The sequence below is a fragment of the Hippopotamus amphibius genome, chromosome 9 (genome assembly GCF_030028045.1).
Source record: "Hippopotamus amphibius kiboko isolate mHipAmp2 chromosome 9, mHipAmp2.hap2, whole genome shotgun sequence".
Lineage (NCBI taxonomy): Eukaryota > Metazoa > Chordata > Mammalia > Artiodactyla > Hippopotamidae > Hippopotamus > Hippopotamus amphibius.
The window spans coordinates 31,018,938-31,036,408 of record NC_080194.1 but is presented as its reverse complement, the minus strand read 5'-3'; the positions used below and the strand labels follow the sequence as shown (position 1 = coordinate 31,036,408).

At 36.9% G+C, this 17,471-nt stretch overlaps 1 protein-coding gene across 4 annotated transcripts in view; it reads right to left on the bottom strand.

Moving 5' to 3' along the window:
- Positions 1 to 172: 172 nt before the first annotated feature.
- Positions 173 to 17,471, bottom strand: part of BTBD10 (BTB domain containing 10) — a 77,412-nt gene continuing 60,113 nt past the window's right edge. For all 4 annotated transcript variants that reach the window (XM_057749425.1, XM_057749428.1, XM_057749429.1 and 1 more), the window contains 4 exons: positions 16,868 to 16,988; positions 7,545 to 7,742; positions 4,914 to 5,024; positions 173 to 1,296 (listed from right to left, as the gene is read on the bottom strand). In XM_057749425.1, coding sequence (XP_057605408.1) covers positions 986 to 1,296; positions 4,914 to 5,024; positions 7,545 to 7,742; positions 16,868 to 16,988 — 741 coding nt within the window. In that variant the 3' untranslated portion in view covers positions 173 to 985. The remainder of the gene's footprint in view (positions 1,297 to 4,913; positions 5,025 to 7,544; positions 7,743 to 16,867; positions 16,989 to 17,471) is intronic.

Sequence of the window (17,471 nt, the reverse complement as noted above, 5' to 3'; positions counted from 1 at the left end):
ACAATGTTTTGGGTTTATAGTATATTTTATAGTTAGTGGGGAATGTAAGTGCCTCGTAACACATATCTCAAACTGGAGTTCCTTGATCTACTACCTGGTTTCTAGTTATACTGACACCAACAAGACAGGAAATCTGCTAATTATGAGACTGAAAATCTGGTCAAGGTGGTTATAAAGATCAGAAACATTAAAACAATGGAATTTTATTTTGATGAAAAACGAGTTTACAATCATTTAGTAAATGAAGAGCAAACACTTCATTTTCCTATCCCATAACTCGAAAAAAATCAATAGTAAATAAATATCTGTGAACAGATCAAGGGTAAGGCAGACTGAATAATACACCACCTGATGTTTACACTCCCTGCATGTGACTCACTTGAGAAGGATGGAAACGGCACTGGAGATAACTGATGAGGATGGGCACTGAATCCCATCCTAATCACTCAAATAAGCCCAATGACACTCGTTTTCTGCTCATCGTGGGCAGCAAACTACACACATTTACGGAAGGAATACTTTGATAGAAGCACTTATTTAAATTATATTGTGCATCACAACTATAAAAATGGCTTGAACAGTTCCACTTAACCACCATATATAAAGTGCAACTAGATAATAGTCTACATTTTATCTGGGGTATGATTAATATCCATCTAGACTGAAAGTACCCCAGCTGCCAATTTCCACCACTTCTGAAAAGATCTAGATGTATGAAAAAGGGCTGTCCCCCATACAAAGAACCAATTTCACAAACCTACTGATAAATAAATACATTTATATAACTGGGACCTCAAGATGCTAGAGTAGTACTCATTTAAAAAACCATTCAGCTACCTTTGGTCTTTAGAAAAGCCTACACTGCAATATCCTAACCGTTGTTCTGCGCATCTCACAATGAAAAGTGTGGCCTTGCAGTGCAGGATGAGGAGAGTGCAGCGTCACTGTGGAGAGTAGCATGCTATGGTTTCAAGAGACATCACAATCACAGCATCAGATTCTGTGCGTCAGGATCGACATCATTGTTGCCGGAAGGGGGATGGATGGGGAGAATATCCAGCTCATCCACTTGCGGAGTTGGGTGCATGACTACCAGCTGGTCCTGGGGAATGTCTGCGGCGGCTGCTGCAAGGTTGGTGATAGATTTACTCTTTACACACTGAAAGTCTACATGCCGACTCTTTCCTTCTTCCTTCTCCCAAGACATCCGAATAAAGGGCCTTTGGACATAGTTGTAAATCACTTCTGGGCGGCCCCCAGGCCTTTTCTTTACTTTTTCTTTGTAGGTAGGATAACCTGAAGAAAAGAGGTTTTAAAAACTGAGGATACACATGTACATATGTATGCACACACACCAGTCCCCACATTCCTCACTCAGTTTAACCTAAAGGGGGTTACTGTAGTTCATGAACAAACAAAACAAAGAAGGGAAACCAATATTCTGTCCCATTGGTCATTAGTTCAACAGCAAGAAGTTGAAACCCTACTGATGTAATTCACAAAACCTCCCACCATCCACCAACTACTAGAAAAACATTTGGAGAACGTGGAGGGGCTGGGTCCCTAATACAATGGTATGTAATCTAATGTACCATGGGCTCTAGCTATGTATCCTTAATAACCCTGAACCCTTCCCTTCACAGGATTATCTGGCCTCAAGGCCTGCAATTTATTGCCATGTTAGCCTTCTACTTTCTTTAAACCTAAATCTCTTCTTTATGTTGTTCTGGGTTTTTTCTTTCCTTTTTACTGTTAAGTGACAATGGAGCTGTAGAGCTCTCCAGCTTCACTGATTCCAGGTACTTCTGCACCTAGGTCAGCAAAGCCAATATGTTAACCCCTATATCATTTAAATGTTACTACTCTCAACAACCAAGCAGTTCATTCAGACTGGCGATTCCAAAGCAACTGTGGACAAAAAAAAAAAGCCTGCCATTTCAGTAAACAAGGACTGTTGCGGCCTTCAAGCCATCAGCCTCTGCAGCCAACCCCGCCACTCAGGGATGCCCCGAGGGGAATTCAGGACTGAGAAAAACAGGATACTGGCCCTAGACAGTTAAGATGTATAACAAAGGAATAATTTCAGCAAGCCCAGACTCCTGCATCTCCCCAAACATAGGACTAAAATCATTACCTTGAGATATGTGTTTTTTGTGATTAGCAGTAATCTTTTTTTTTTAAGCTCTTTATCGGAATATACTTGCTTTACACTTTTTAACCAGCTTTTGAGGTACACCAAAGTGAATCAGCTGTATTTATACATATATCCCTATATCCCCTCCCTCCCACGACTCCCTCCCGCTCTCCCTGTCCTGGCCCTCTAAGGCATTATCCATCATCAAGTTGATCTCCCTTTGTTATACAGCAACTTCCCACTAGCTATCTATTTTACAGTTGGTAGTGTATATATGTCTATGCTACTCTCTCACTTCGTCCCAGCTTCCCCTTCGCGCCGCCCCCCAACCCCGTGTCCTCCAGTCCATTCTCTGCATCTGCATCCTTATTCTTGCCCTGTCACTGAGTTCATCAGTACCATTTTTTTTTTTTTAAAGATTCTGTATATATGAGTTAGCATACAGTATTTGTTCTTCTCTTTCTGGCTTACTTCACTCTGTATGACAGACTCTGGGTCTATCCACCTCATTACATATAGCTCCATTTCATTCCTTTTTATGGCTGAGTAATATTCCATTGTGTATATATGCCACATCTTCTTTATCCATTCATCTGTTGATGAATGTTCAGCAAAAACTCCTATATATCCTGGCTCCTCCCTTACCTCCTTGGAACAGTTTCTCAGAGCTGAGAGGCTGTATCCCAGGCTATAGTCCTCAGTAAGGCCACTGAATAAAACATCATTCTCAACTTCTAGGTTGTGCATTTTTTTCAGTTGACACAGCTTTCCCTGATTAATTATATCTTCCTTCTCTTAGATCATAATCACTGAAGAGTAACAACTGGTAACAACCATCCTAGTTTTGGAAAAATTTCAGTCATTTACCAGTAAGGCAATTCTCTAAAGACATACTTTCCTTAGATGCTATCACAAGTTCCTTCTCTCCTTCCTAGTAGCATGAATTGCTAGTTTAGACCAAGTACTGGCAAACATTTTCTGTAAAGGGCCAGACGGTAAATATTTCAGGCTTGTGGGCCATATGGTCTCTAACACACCCACTTAACTATGCCATTGTAAAGTAAAATCAACCACAGACAATACATAAATTAATGAGCATCTCTATGTTCCAATAAAACTTGATTTATAAAAAGCAGGTAGTGGGCTGGATTTGGCCCACAGGCCATAGTTAAGACCACAGAATCAGAAAAAAATACAAAGGCCTCACGCAGTAGGAACTCAAGTAAGGATGACTGCATAGAAGGATGTTATGTAGGCATCATTGGTAGCTAGTGTATTTAGTCACGTATGGAGTGTGTAAGTGGTTGAGGTGAGGCGGGCACAGGGGCAAACAGGACTAAATGCCTTCTAAAGACCTTCTGTAGAACGTCTTCTTCGTTTCATAGTTCCACTCAGTTACCATCTCAAGGGCAGCACTAGAGGTCAGAAAGGTTTCCACCTCTGCTTCCTTGTCCTTGATTGCCCTTTGGACTACTAGAAAATCTTTACAATTCCCGTCTCATTGTATTCCAGTCTGTCCTCCCCACAGAATCACCACTCTAACACAAATGCAGTCGTATTACAACCTTGCTTTAAAACTACCAAAGATGCCCTCATGCTTAAAGAGGAAGGTCCATACTCCTTAGCACAGTATACAAGGCTTGTTTACAATCTAGTTCCAACCCACTTGTCATCAGGCTTCAGATCGAATACATGCTTCCCTGCCTGCTAATCTAAAGTAGTTCCCTCCAGTTACCTTCTCTTTAGCTCTGAAAGCAAAGAGCTAAATCCCACTGTTTGCCAAATGACAGAAGAGGACACATACTGGTAAAGCTAAGCCCAAAAGTTTCCTCCCTCCCCGCAAAGAATCTGTTTCTGGTCATTCTTCCCTACACATTTCATCAGCCCTTTACTGTGATGTCCAGCAGCTCCTCTGGTCATTGATCTGAGCACCATAACCTTCGTTACCACCATCACAAACAGAAAGTACTAGTAGCAGGCCTTATTTTAAGTGTTTTCCATGTGTTAACTCATTCTATCCTCACAATTACCCTATAAAGTACTTATTAATGCTCCCATTTTAGGTGAGGAAAGATAATGAAGTGCCTTGGCCAAGGTCATACAGCTATTAAATCATAGGTTTTGAACACAAGCAATCTTTACCCTGTACTACGGTATGCCAAGGAAGATATTTTGTTTTTACTAAGGGCACTTTAAAATAGAAGAAGCATCTGACATGGCACCTGGAAAAATTCATTTAAATCATAAAGTAAAAAGCAATCTAAAAACTATGCGTTTAAGATGAAGTACATTTGCAACTGAATTTAATTTGAAAATAAGCTAACTATTATCATACCTTAAGACACTAGTAAGCTACTATTATAGTTTTCACATGAATTTTCAGAAAGTACTAGATTTTAGTTCTGTTGGGCTTTGATCACGATCACTACTAGGCAGAGTCCTGCCAACCTTACAGGAATATACACACATTCGTGCCAAACACACTACATGCGCTTAGTCAAAAATGCATTAACTTGAGCGATGACAGAAACGACAAATTGATATCTCTATATTGCTAGGGAATCTTATGGAATAAATGATAATTTCTAATGGCCTTCTATTTATCTTCTCAGATAAAGGAAGCTGATTTTTGTTATTTATGTATCTACTGCATAAGCATTCAGTAATCATTTGTCTGAATTTTTCTCAAAATATTCAGACTATATTTTCAATGGGATTCAGTTTTTTAACTTTGCTTTTTTCAAAAGAAAATTAATAGAAAATAGTGAAAATGTCTTACCTTCTATTCCCAGTCTAATCTTCTTAAGACCCCGCTCCTTCAAAACTGATTTGGCCACATCTCTGTTTTCAATGTACTTGAAAAATCTATATAATTTTGTGCTATAGATAACTGGAAACAAAGAGACAAAAATATTTTCTTATTAAAATCAAAGTACTTGGAGATGACTCCAGTTTGATCACTTGATCATCAAAGGGGCCTGACAACCCTAAAAGCCCAAATAATGGATGCAGTGATGCCAAAGGATGACTAGCCAACATGACAGGACAATTCAGTACAGTTAATATATAAGCAAATGTCTACATAAGTTGAAACAAGAAAAGCTTTAATAACCAGTCAGGTAACCCAATCCATAGGAAGAATCTCCTTCTGGAAGATATATCATATACAAGCTTATTGGAATGGGATCTGCCCCAATTTCTTCAAATAAAGAGAACCAAAAAAAAGGGTATCAATATCACATCATTATCAAGCAGGCAAAGTAAAGGACTTTGCTAGGATGCCTATAAGGCCTCATCTGGAGGGGAAAAAACTGCCTTGTCAGAAAGTACAGAATGGATACATCTTGCATTTCATGGATTGAGTAACTATTATTAATAATTCCCCCAAAAGGCAAAGACCCACCCCACAAACTGTTTTCCATTCAGGCGAACAGTCCCATTTAATATTGATGTTAAAAATGGCAGATTCGAGCATGTTCTGCCTAGGTTAGTCTGTTTAGCGCAAACTGGCTTTGCAAAGGACAGACATTCCACTGACAACATGTTGAGTCTTCCAAATGTGCTGGGCACTTCAGGGAGTTAGACTGATGGACCTTCCTCGCCTTCTCTCTTTCAGGTGGAGTTATCTCCCTTAAAAGGTGAACTGCAAAGGTTTTTTCAAAAAAAGAAAAACACACTCACAAACCAAACATGCTGGTTTAAGAGCCAATAAAAGGTAAAAAACGTATACAGAAGCTACTCATGGGGTAATCCTTAAGATTACTGATATTTTAAGATAAAGATTTTTTGACATCTCAGAATGGGTGGTGTTATAATGTCACATTTAGGAAAATCAGGCTTAAGAGATGATCTCTGTCTCTTCAAATGTATCTTCTTTAGGGTGGAACATCTTGGCACAAAATGAAACATATTTAGACAAATCAAGTAAAAATGTTTCCAGTCTTTTTAAGCTTCAAAGTGTAAGGTAAGAAAAAGAAAACAAACCAAAAAAACATTAAAATGAAAAGCTAAATAACTAAAAAGGAAAAGCCAGGTCTATTATTATTCCTATATCACTATAACGTCATTTCTGTGCTCCATAGTTGGCTCCACTCTCTTGGAGTCAAACTTTTTAAAAAGTAAAAGTTTGTTCATTCCTTTTTCTAAACAGAAAATAATTTAGTGTGTTTCTTCTGATTTTTGGTAACCTTTTATTTTTCCTGTGCTTTGTTCAACTTTTTATTCCACATATTATTATAGAAAACCACTGTCAGCAAAGAGCCTAGGAATGAGGAAATAGCAACATTTTATTACTGTAACTGTCTACAGAAGAGTCACAGTACTCATTCAAGTATATCACCCAAAGGAAATGTCTCAATGTAAATTCTGAAAAGTGCTATGATAACTTCTGTTAAAAGAATCTTCTGAAAACTTCAGAATCAAAATAAAAAAGAATACCACTTAGAATCTGCTTTATTTTATTTTTAGAAAAGGGTAAGTAAAATGGCAAAATCAGGGCTTAAAGTGTTCCAGTACTTTCTATAATCCTGTACTTTTTACTTAAACCCTAATCCTTACAGAGTCAACAAGACTGGAGAACAGAACAAGATGTTGGGCTATTTTACCTAGCTCCTCGAATCATTGTTTTAACTCTATCTTTTTCTCAATCTATGAAACTGTTCAAAAATACTATATTGGGTTCACCAAAACCAAACCAAACCAGTATGAGATAAATTTTCTAAAAGAAAAAAAAAAAAAAAATCAAAAGGTTCTAATCAGAAAAAGTTTGGGAGCACAGTAAGAAACAAGTTAGTCACTGCTCCTCAAGATGTACTGCTTTGGTCAGAAATACCTAAAGTTCCACAAAGCTTTCAGAAGGGTCACTAGATTCTCCAGGAACACATAAGATATTAAAAAAGGAATGTCTTAGAACTTAAGTCATCTTTGCAATCAATGAGTTGAAGTTTCTCATTTTATATACAAACAGAAATTCATCTATAAAAAACAGCTTATTTTTTATTATCTACTATTCTAGGATCTACTTCTCTTGGATGCTCTAAATGCAAAGAAAAAAACCATTAAGATCCAGATACTCAACAAAGAGCAAACCATTCCTGTGCATGACATGGGGGTGGTACATTTTTCTGTAAAGGGCCAGATAGTCATTACTTTGGGCTTTGCGAGCCATGCGGTCTTCATTCCAACTACTCCACTCTGCCACTGCAGCGCAAAAGCAGCCATAGACAATACATAAAATTTCATTTATAAAAACAGGCAAAAGGCTGATCTGGCCCACAGGCTGTAGTTTGCCAACACCTGGTGTAGGCTCAACATACTTTCTTCACAGAAACTGTCCTTTGATCAATATTATAAAAGATAAACAGAAAATCTGTGATGCTTTAAGAGAGAAAAAATATGCCACAGTACTTACTTTGTGAATATTCTTCTCCCATCTGTGGTGGATACTCTTCATCCCAATCAACCACATCATCGTCTGTAAGCACCACTATGTGGCATTCACGCTCCCCACTCTGGGCACTAGCTACCATGAGAGGCAGGATCATTTCTTCCAGGTAAAATTCAAACTGTCTACGAGCACCATCATTTGATAACTCATGCATTAGGGCACCTGAAATAAAACCCACAAAAGTATCTTCATTTTGGGGGTGACTGAAGTAAAAGAAGAGCAAAAACAACAAACACAAATAAAACATCAGATTAGTTCAGCATCTACTTCAGGACCCTGTAGACAACATAGTGGTTATTCTTTAGTCAACAAACTTTTCTCAGGAAGAGTTCTTATGGAACTGTAGAATCTTACAGCAAGAAGGGCCAATTAAAGTCATCCAACACAAGCCTCTTCATTTTACACTTCATGAAGCAATCTGCCTAAGGTTACAAAATTACTCTACAAAATCAGAATTAAATCCACCCTCCTCTGACTCCATCCTTAGTCCAGGGTATTTTTTACACCATTTTGTCTTTCCATCAATGTATGCATTTATATCTTAGAGTATATCCTAAGGATATTTTTTTCAGATTATCCATATGAAATAAAATAGCCCCCATATTCCATCGTCCATGTTTTCTTTCTCAGAAAATTACTTACAAACAACATTGATATTACTGTGTAGGAAGAGGAGTGAGATGAAAAGGGTCAACTGGATTTGGGATAAGGATAGTAAAAGGTCAAGCAAAATACAGCATGGTACAGGAATTACATAGCTTAAGTGACCCTAGAATTGAGAGGGATGAAAGATGCCCTTCACTTGGCCCTTCTTAAGTACAGATATAATGAGCAACTTTAACTTTCCAAATACACAGTCACAAACTCACCTGCACTGACCTAACTCCCCCCCCCACCCCACCCCCTGCCCCATTTCAATGGCAATGTCCTATCTCTTATCTAAGGCTCTAACATCTCAGGAACTACTGGGTAAGAGAAGACACAAAAGCTCAAATAGTCTGTAGTCTCCCAAATTAGAGCTTTCTTTCCCCTACAACATGTTGTCTAATTATATAACTGTTAATAGAATAAATGATTAAATAATTAACTATTATTACTATTTAGCCGTCTCTCTCTAAGCTGGCTACTTCCATTATGATTTTTAAAATTCTCTTCATAGTCAAACTCCTATATATATAAACATGTTCTCTTTTCCCTGAACTTCTGAACCAACTCCCATCTGATGTCCACACACTACTCAAAATGGCCCTCAATATAGTCTCCAAATGACCTCTAGATTGTTAAAGACAATGAACATCTTTAAAAAATTTTTTTACTGAAGTATAGTTGATTTAGTGTTGTGTTAATTTCTGTTGTACAGCAAAGTGATTCAGTTTTATATATATATGTATATCTTTTCTTTTTCATATTCTTTTCCATTATAGTTTATCACAGAATACTGAATATAGTTCCCTGTGCTATACAGTAGGACCTTTTGGTTTACCATCCTATATATAACAGTTTGCCATCTACTAATCCCAAACACCCAATCCTTCCCTCCCCCACCCCCTCCCCCTTGGCAATCACAAGTCTATTCTCTATGTCTGTGAGTCTGTTGTTGTTTTGTAGATATGTTCATTTGTGTCGTATTTTAGATTCCACATATAAGTGATATCATATGGTATCTGTCTTTCTCTTTCTGACTTACTTCACTTAGTATGATAAACTCTAGGTCCATCCATGTTGCCACAGATGGGATTATTTCATTATTTTTTTATGGCTGAGTAATATTCCATTGTGTACATGTGTCTATATATACATACATACATATATATGTATAGACACACACTCGACACCTTCTTTATCCACTTTATCCTAAATGTTGATGGACATCTAGATTGTTTCCATGTCTTGGCTATCATAATAGTGCTGCTATGAACATAGGGGTGCATGTATCTTCTCAAATTACAGTTTTGTCTGGGTATATGCCCAGGAGTGGGATTGATGGATCATATGGAACTCTATTTTCAGTTTTTTTTTGAGGAATCTCCATGCTGTTTTCCATAGTGACTGCACCAATTTACATTCCCACCAACAGTGTAAGAGGGTTTCCTTTTCTCCACACCCTCTCCAGCATTTATTATTTTGTAGACTTTTTAATGATGGCCATTCTGACCAGTGTGAGGTGGTACCTCATTGTAGTTTTGACTTGCATTTCTCTAATAATTAGTGATGATGAGCATCTTTTCATGTGCCCACTGGCCATCTGTATATCTTCTTTGAAGAAATGTCTATTTAGGTCTTCTGCCCAACAATGAACATCTTTTAATCCTGATTTTATTTGACCTCTCGATAGAATGTCTTACAGGGACCGCTCCCTCCTTCTTAAAACGCTCTCATCCCTAAGATCTGACACCATTATCCCTGGTTTTCTTTCTCCTCTCTGGCTGTTCTTCTTTAGTCACTTTTGCTAACTTTTTCTCCTGTAGCTGGTCTTTAAATATTGTTATTTCTCAAGAAAGTTCTAAGTTCTTTTTTTCTCTCACCTTACGCTGACAATTCTCAAATTTATTCTAATTCTGCCTTCTATATTCTAGATGCATTATACTCAACTGCCTCTTGGAAATCTCCACTAGGATGCCCCCTCACAGGCACCTCAAACTCAATATACTCCAAACTGAACTTAACCATTTCTGTCTCTCTCTCTCTCTCTGCAGTGTTTTCCAAATCAGTAAATGTCATCACCATCCACTCAAGTTCTCAGAATCATCTCAGAAGAGTGCTAGTCATACGATAGGCTCTTAAATATTTGCACAATGAAGCAATGAATATTTGATTCCTCTTTCATCTCTTAATTCAATCATTCCCCAAGTCCTATCAAGACCACCTCTTAAACACATCTTGAATTGTGTCATTTCCTTCTCTGGAAGATGCTATTTTCCAAAGATATTTGCAAAATCTCTTCTGTCACATGCTTTTCTGCAATGTGACTTCGATATCTCCTCACAGCAGAAGTCCAATTCCTCTCCCCTTCAATTTAGGCTGGTTGTACTGCCTTGCTTGTAAACAGGGGAGCACAGCAGAGGTGATGGGTACATGACTTGTGGTTCTGCCTTGGTCTTGGGAATGCTCGCTCTACAGATGCTTCCTCTCTGAACCCAGTCTCCAGGCTTGGAGAAGCCCAAGCCGCGTGAAGAGGTCACATATAAGTACTCTGTTTGACAGTCCTCACTGAACCCAGCCTTTGAGTTGTCCCACTTCAGGTGCAGACATGTGAGTGAAGAAGCCTTCAGCCTTTTCAGTCACCTCATCCTTTCAATTCTTCACAAGATGAGGCCTCAGACATTGTAAAGCACACATAAGGTACCTCTGTTGTACCCTGTCTGAATTCTTGATCCAAAAAACAAAAATGATCATACTTTATGCTACTAAGTTTGCAATGGTTTGTTATATAACAATAGTTAACCAAAACACATTCCATCCCCACTGCCCCCACCACAGTCCAAGTCATCAACTCTTACCAAAACTATTATAAACCCATGAGTTGCTTTTGCCCCCGTGTAATTCATTTTTCCCCACAGTAGCCAAACAAATCTAAATAGGTGTCTCTAATTTAAACCTTTTATAGCTTGTACTAGCCTTAGAATAAAAGTCCCAAATCCTCAATTTGGTCCTTAAGCCTGTTATGTGAAAGAGGTTATAGATCAGTGTGTACAGTCCTTCAAAATTTTTTTCTTTAAATACTATCCATATATTGATGACTCCCACAAATAAATATCTAACCCACATTACTCTTTAGACATGTATACCCAATGTCCCACTCAGCATTTCCACTTGAATGTCTAATAGGTATTTCAAACTTAACATGTCCAAAATCAAGCTTTTAAATTTCTGCTCCCTATGAAATCTCCCCCCATATCAATTAACAGCAACTCCAAACTTCCAGTTAAAGTCCTTTTCTCTCTTTCCCACCTCATATTCAACCAACAAGCAAATCCTTAGAACTCTACCATCCAATATATTCAGAACTTGATCACATCTCACTGCCTCCACCGTGATTTGAGCCACCATCATCTCTTACTTGAATTATGATAATAGCTTCCTAATTACCTCCTTGTGTCTACCTTAATTTCCCTTCCAGTCCATTTCCAACCCAATAGCCAAGAGTGATTCTTTTAAAGCATATGTCAGATCAGGAATACAGCACATATGACTCTACAGCGCGCCCATGAAATGGTAAAATATGGCAGCCTTACAGATCACAGCACTTCTCTGTTCAAAACCCCCCAGTGGCTTCCTATCTCACTCAGTGTAAAAGCCAAAAGATAAAGGCCCCACATGACCTGGTTCCCCTGAACCTCATCTCCTTCTACTGACACCCTCACTCACTCCACTCCAATTATACTAGCCTTTTTGCTGCTCTCAAACATTCCAGGCAAAGTGCTTCAACACTTGCTCTCACTGTTAACCTCTGCTTGGAATTTATTTCAATTTTCCTCTGCAATGAAGGCCTCTCAGACTACTCTGTCTGTTTCTTACTTTTTTCTCCCTCCTCAGCACATATCACTCTCTAACATACCATATGTTATTTGTTCATATGTTACTTGTTTACCTTATCTATTGTCTGTCTCCCCTCAAAAGAATGTAAGTTCCACTAGAACATGAAGTTTTGCCTGATTTGTTCCTGCTGCATCCCCAAAACTTAGCACAGTGCTTGGTACAGAATGTACAGTTAATAAACATTTATTTAGTTAATAAATTTTGTTTTCTCCCTACGTCTCTGGCCTTATATCTCACCACTCACACTCTATCTCCTCCACTCTAGCCACATTTCCCTTCTTTCAGTGCCTTAAGCATGTCATATTCCTTCCAACTTGAGAGCCTCTGCAAATACCATTTTGCGGCCTGGAGAGGTTCTCACCTTCTTTTCCATCCCCTTAGGCCTCCGATTTAATATCAATGACTCAGATGATGATCCTCCATAGCCCCTGTGCCATATACTTGTTACAGCATCTCATTTCTTCACTGCATTCTCACAGTTTTTCATTACTTGCTGAATGCCTGTCTTCCCCACTAGACTGTAAACTCCATAAAGGCAGGGACAATGTCTGTCTTGTTCATCACTATATGAACTGTATGCATGGAACTCATTAAAAGCCTGATTAAGAAGGGAAAAAAATTATACAAGTTAAATAGTAAAATAGAAATATTGGGTTGGCCAGAAAGTTCATTCAGGTTTTCCATCTTACAGAAAAACCTGAACGAGCTTTTTGGCCAACCCAATACATAACTGGTAGATAGGATTTAGAGATAAAGAGCTGGAAATCTACAGTGTATAAGTAATATTTGAAGCCACAGTGATGAATGACATCACTTAGATTAAGTGTATAGATGCCATGAGAGAGAAGGTAGCTGAAGACAGAACAGTTGGGAAGGACCACATTCAAGGTATGAAGGATCAGGGAGCAAGTGAGAGAAAAATAAGCAGAAAACCTAAAAGAAGGATGTCAAAGAGCCAAAGTATTGAAGAAAGAGTCAAGAAGAAAGAGTGACTTAACAATGAAACCTAAAGGAAATGCCTTTAAAGACAACGATACCAGAATGATCACTAAATTTAACACTGTTCAAAACATTATAGTCAATTCAATAGGACAAAAAGATATAAAAAGTGTTACTTACAACAGGGTCAATTATTTACCAACAATACGTAAGAAACAACTGAAAAACTAATAAACAGTTTGGTTAAGTGGCTAAACACAAAGATACAAAATTCAATAATTTTTTTATACGTTAGCAGTTAGAAAATTTGAACATATTCTATACCCAAGAAAACTGAATAGAAAGACACAACAGTTGGAGCAGGAGTCAGTATAATAAATGTGTCAATTTTTACAAAAAATTAACTTCGAAGAATCAATGAAAAGCTCAAAATTTTTCAAATGATATATATTTTTTTAATGTCTACAATAGACACAGGTCAGATTTGAGTATGTTTGAGCCTCAAGACTACTCTACATAAATAGGGAAAGACTAATGATACTAGAGAAGATGACAATAAGTGGAACAGTGTCCTCAACAATGCATGAGGTGATAAAATAGTTTATTCATTCAGCAAATGTTTATTGAGTCCTTACTATGTGCCTGGCACTGTGGACACAAAGCTGAAAAGGTATAGTCTCTGTCCTCAAATTCAATCTGATTTAATGCTATATACTGAAAAATAGAGAAAGACTGAGAGACAGAGAGAGAGAGAGACAGACAGAGAGAGAGAGAGAGAAAGACAGCGAGAGATGATACAAAGAAAACATATAAGTATCTCTGTCGTTTCAATGTCTCTATGTTTCTGTGACTCCAAACATAGTCTCTGCCTCTTATCTCCCTTCTCAAACTAAATGTAACTTCGGTTTTCTGATCTATGTTTGCAATCCACTGTCTCACACTGGGCCTTCGGAACTGGTCCTTTTGCAAACTTTAAATTTCATTTTCATACCACTTTCATCCAGGACACTATATTTTCATTTCTCTTAGCCCCAGGCTTTCATTCCTGAGGTCAGCCCTGGCTCTCAAAACCTCTTCTGGATTACAGTGCTTGCCTGGGAAAAGAATGTGGACAATGAAGAAATTATAGCCCAGCTGGGGAGCTACCACCTCTCACAGAGTTCCTTCACTATATGGTAAGTTCTACGACAGAAGATTAACAAGTCAGTTCCTCACTGTACTAATCTCCTTGCCTCTAAACATACCATTCCTTCTGCTTGAAACACACTTCCTCTTTCCTCTCCTCCAAAAAGTTTCCTCAAGCCTCCACACCTGCATTAGGTACAGTGCCTGTATGCTCATATAGTACCCTATTCTTCCTCTAGCACAATATAATCTACTTTTCTATTTTTCCCATTATACTACAAGCATCATAAGGGCAGGGGGCTTGTCTTTTCTTGTTGCCTTTTACATACCTAATATTTTGTATAAAGTTGAGTATTCAATAAAAATGCAGAAAATGAGTAATAACTATGTAAACCATTAAACAAGTTGTTATTAAAGGATATTTTTCATGTGGAAATATAAAATAGCATGTACAATACAATCCTTTAATATTACTTTACCTTTATTTTCTAATTTTGCTACTTTTTTTTTAAAGCAAACTCTTATTTAAGACTATGTGTCAAGCGCTATCCATTTAATCTTCACAGCAATGCTGTGAAGTAAGGGATTTTACTGTCTCCCATTTTAAAGATGAGACAACTAAGAAACATGGTTTTAAGTAACCTGCCCAAAAAATCCAGGATGCTCTATTCAATATACATTTAGTACTTTTATAATTTTAAGTAAGAGACAAAAAGACACTTTAGTGTAAAATGTCATTACAATATTCAGTATAGGCACATATTTGCAGGAAAAAAATTCACCTTGGGGCTCAAGTCTATATCTACAGTATCCTTTTATATTTTATAAGACCATTTCTCTCTCTTCAAATTCTATATAGCTTTGTTTTAATAAAGTCTGTGAGAATCTCTAAATTTCTAATAATATGTATGACAAGTAATTTAGAAACACAAGTATTATTTAAAGGCCAAAAGCCTAGAAAAACCATATTACACATATTTTCTATTACACATAAATATTCTTACCTTTAAGTCCATAACAAATAAATGATACTTAACAGTGATGACAAGGTAAACTATGTCCAAAAGATTACAGAATTAAAATCTATTCACCTACAAGGAATTCTAGTGTTTTTTATCTTAGTCACCAAAATTCAACATTTAATCATATGAAGTTAAATTAAAATGGTCCCATGAATTTAAAAAATCCCACAAAACTTGAAGTCAAGGATTTATAAATTATAATAATTAATGCTCATGATTTCAACTAAAAACATTTTTTAAGATGTGAAAAAACAGCAACTTTGTTCAAGTTTACAGTTGTATGCTTTAGCTGTCCAACCACTTTAAAACTTTTAAATATCATTTATATAGAAATGGACTCAGGTGGACCATGCAGTCTTCTTTGTCCTACCTATTAATATTTTTACGGAGACTTTAAAGAATATTTGGCAAAAAGAAAATGGTGCTTAGGAACAGACCTAATAAGGCCACTCATTTTCAAGAAGTTAGAGCATAATTAAGCATGAAGGACAGCTATATTTAAATATATAGTAGTTGCCTTACAAATTTAAATAAAATTTTCCATTCACAATTTCTAACACACCAATGTTTAAGAAGGTATGACCCCACTCTGCTAAAACAGTGTTGAGTTTAGGTAATGAAGTAAAGATAACCATATATCTGGGACTAACATACACCTATAATCACAGGTAGCAAACTTTTAAAATGGCTTCCTACATTATATAGGACAAAATGTAAGAATATTAGTTTAGATTAAAGACTTTCCATAATCTGGTCCCCCTGTTTACTCCCATCTCCTTCCAGTCCCAATATAGTCTCTGCTCCAACTAGGTTATTTCCAAAGTATATCACTTGTAGCTGTAATCCCAAAATGAGTAACCTTCCTAGTCTATTCTTGCTAAATCACTCCTTTCCACTCTTTACTACCTGTCTCCTCTGAGCTCTTCCCCAACCTCACTAGACCACAACATCTCGTTCTTCTGAACTTTTCCAACCACTTAACATCCAAGTCAACATCTGATAATTCTCATATACATTTTGACTTTTCTGTGTATAATCACCATTTTTCTTAGGCATGATATAACAGTGAAAGGAAGGGGTGCTAGGAAGGGGGGGTGACAGTAAAATACCAATCAAGGAGTTAGAATTTCCAAAGTTCTAGACCGTGCTGTGAGACTATGTTTGAAGTTCTTGGATAAAGGCATTTAACCCTTTGTATAAATGAAGGCTAGGTATTTGGTATTCAATCTAAAATCTTTAATGACAAATACTCTTTTTGAGAATTATTTATATCTTCCATAGTTATTATTACATGGAAAGTACAAAAGAATTATAAATTTTTGGTTGATATGATCTGAGGAGTGAAGCCAAATACCATACTTGGCCAGAGCCAGGGCTTCCAATCTGGGACATGAGGACTGGCAACAAATGATATAGGAGACAGCTGAAGAGGAAATCTGGGAGAGTCTATAAACAAAAAAATCACTGAAGTTGAAAGAAAGTTTTGTAAAATTATACCAAGAGCTTACAAAGATCTCTGTAGACTTTTGTAAATAACGTTCATAGTATTAGTGTTTTAGAATTCAATTAAACAAATGCTTGAAGTCTAGGTATATAGTACTATTTCAGGCATTTCATTCTAACATTGTAACTCTACAAACACACATAAAACATCATACTTACTGAGATCTCTACATTTAATAGTACTATATTCAAAAGAGATACAAAGATAGTCGCATGCTTCTCTCAGTTCAGGAATAGATATGCCATCAGGACAACGGATTATTCCTGTTTTATAGTAATCCTGAAAAAAAAAAAAAAAAGTAAAGAATGCATAAAACATCTGGTGCATGAGACAGGCAAAACTTATTATTAAGGTTGGGCTGGTAGAATTTTCAAAAATCACGGTACTCTGAAATATCTGAATTGTGGAATTTTAAAGTTAGGTGGGACCTCAGTTCACCTAACCACTTTTTCATTTTACCGACAAGAAAAATTTATGTCCAAATGGGTTCATTGACTCACCCAGTTATAAAATTATTTAACAGCAGATATAAGTTTAGAACCCAGGTCTCCTCATTACTTATGCATCTCTTCTCTCTACTACATTATGCTAATTCATACGTATTTTCCCCCTTACAAGTTATTTGTCTACATACCTACCACACATTTAAAAAATGTTTTTTTAAGTAAGGAAGTTAAATGATATATTTTAAGTTATCTTAAATATTACTTAGAGAATTGAGCAAAATTTAAGGTTTTTAGTAAAGATCTGCAAAAATCATAC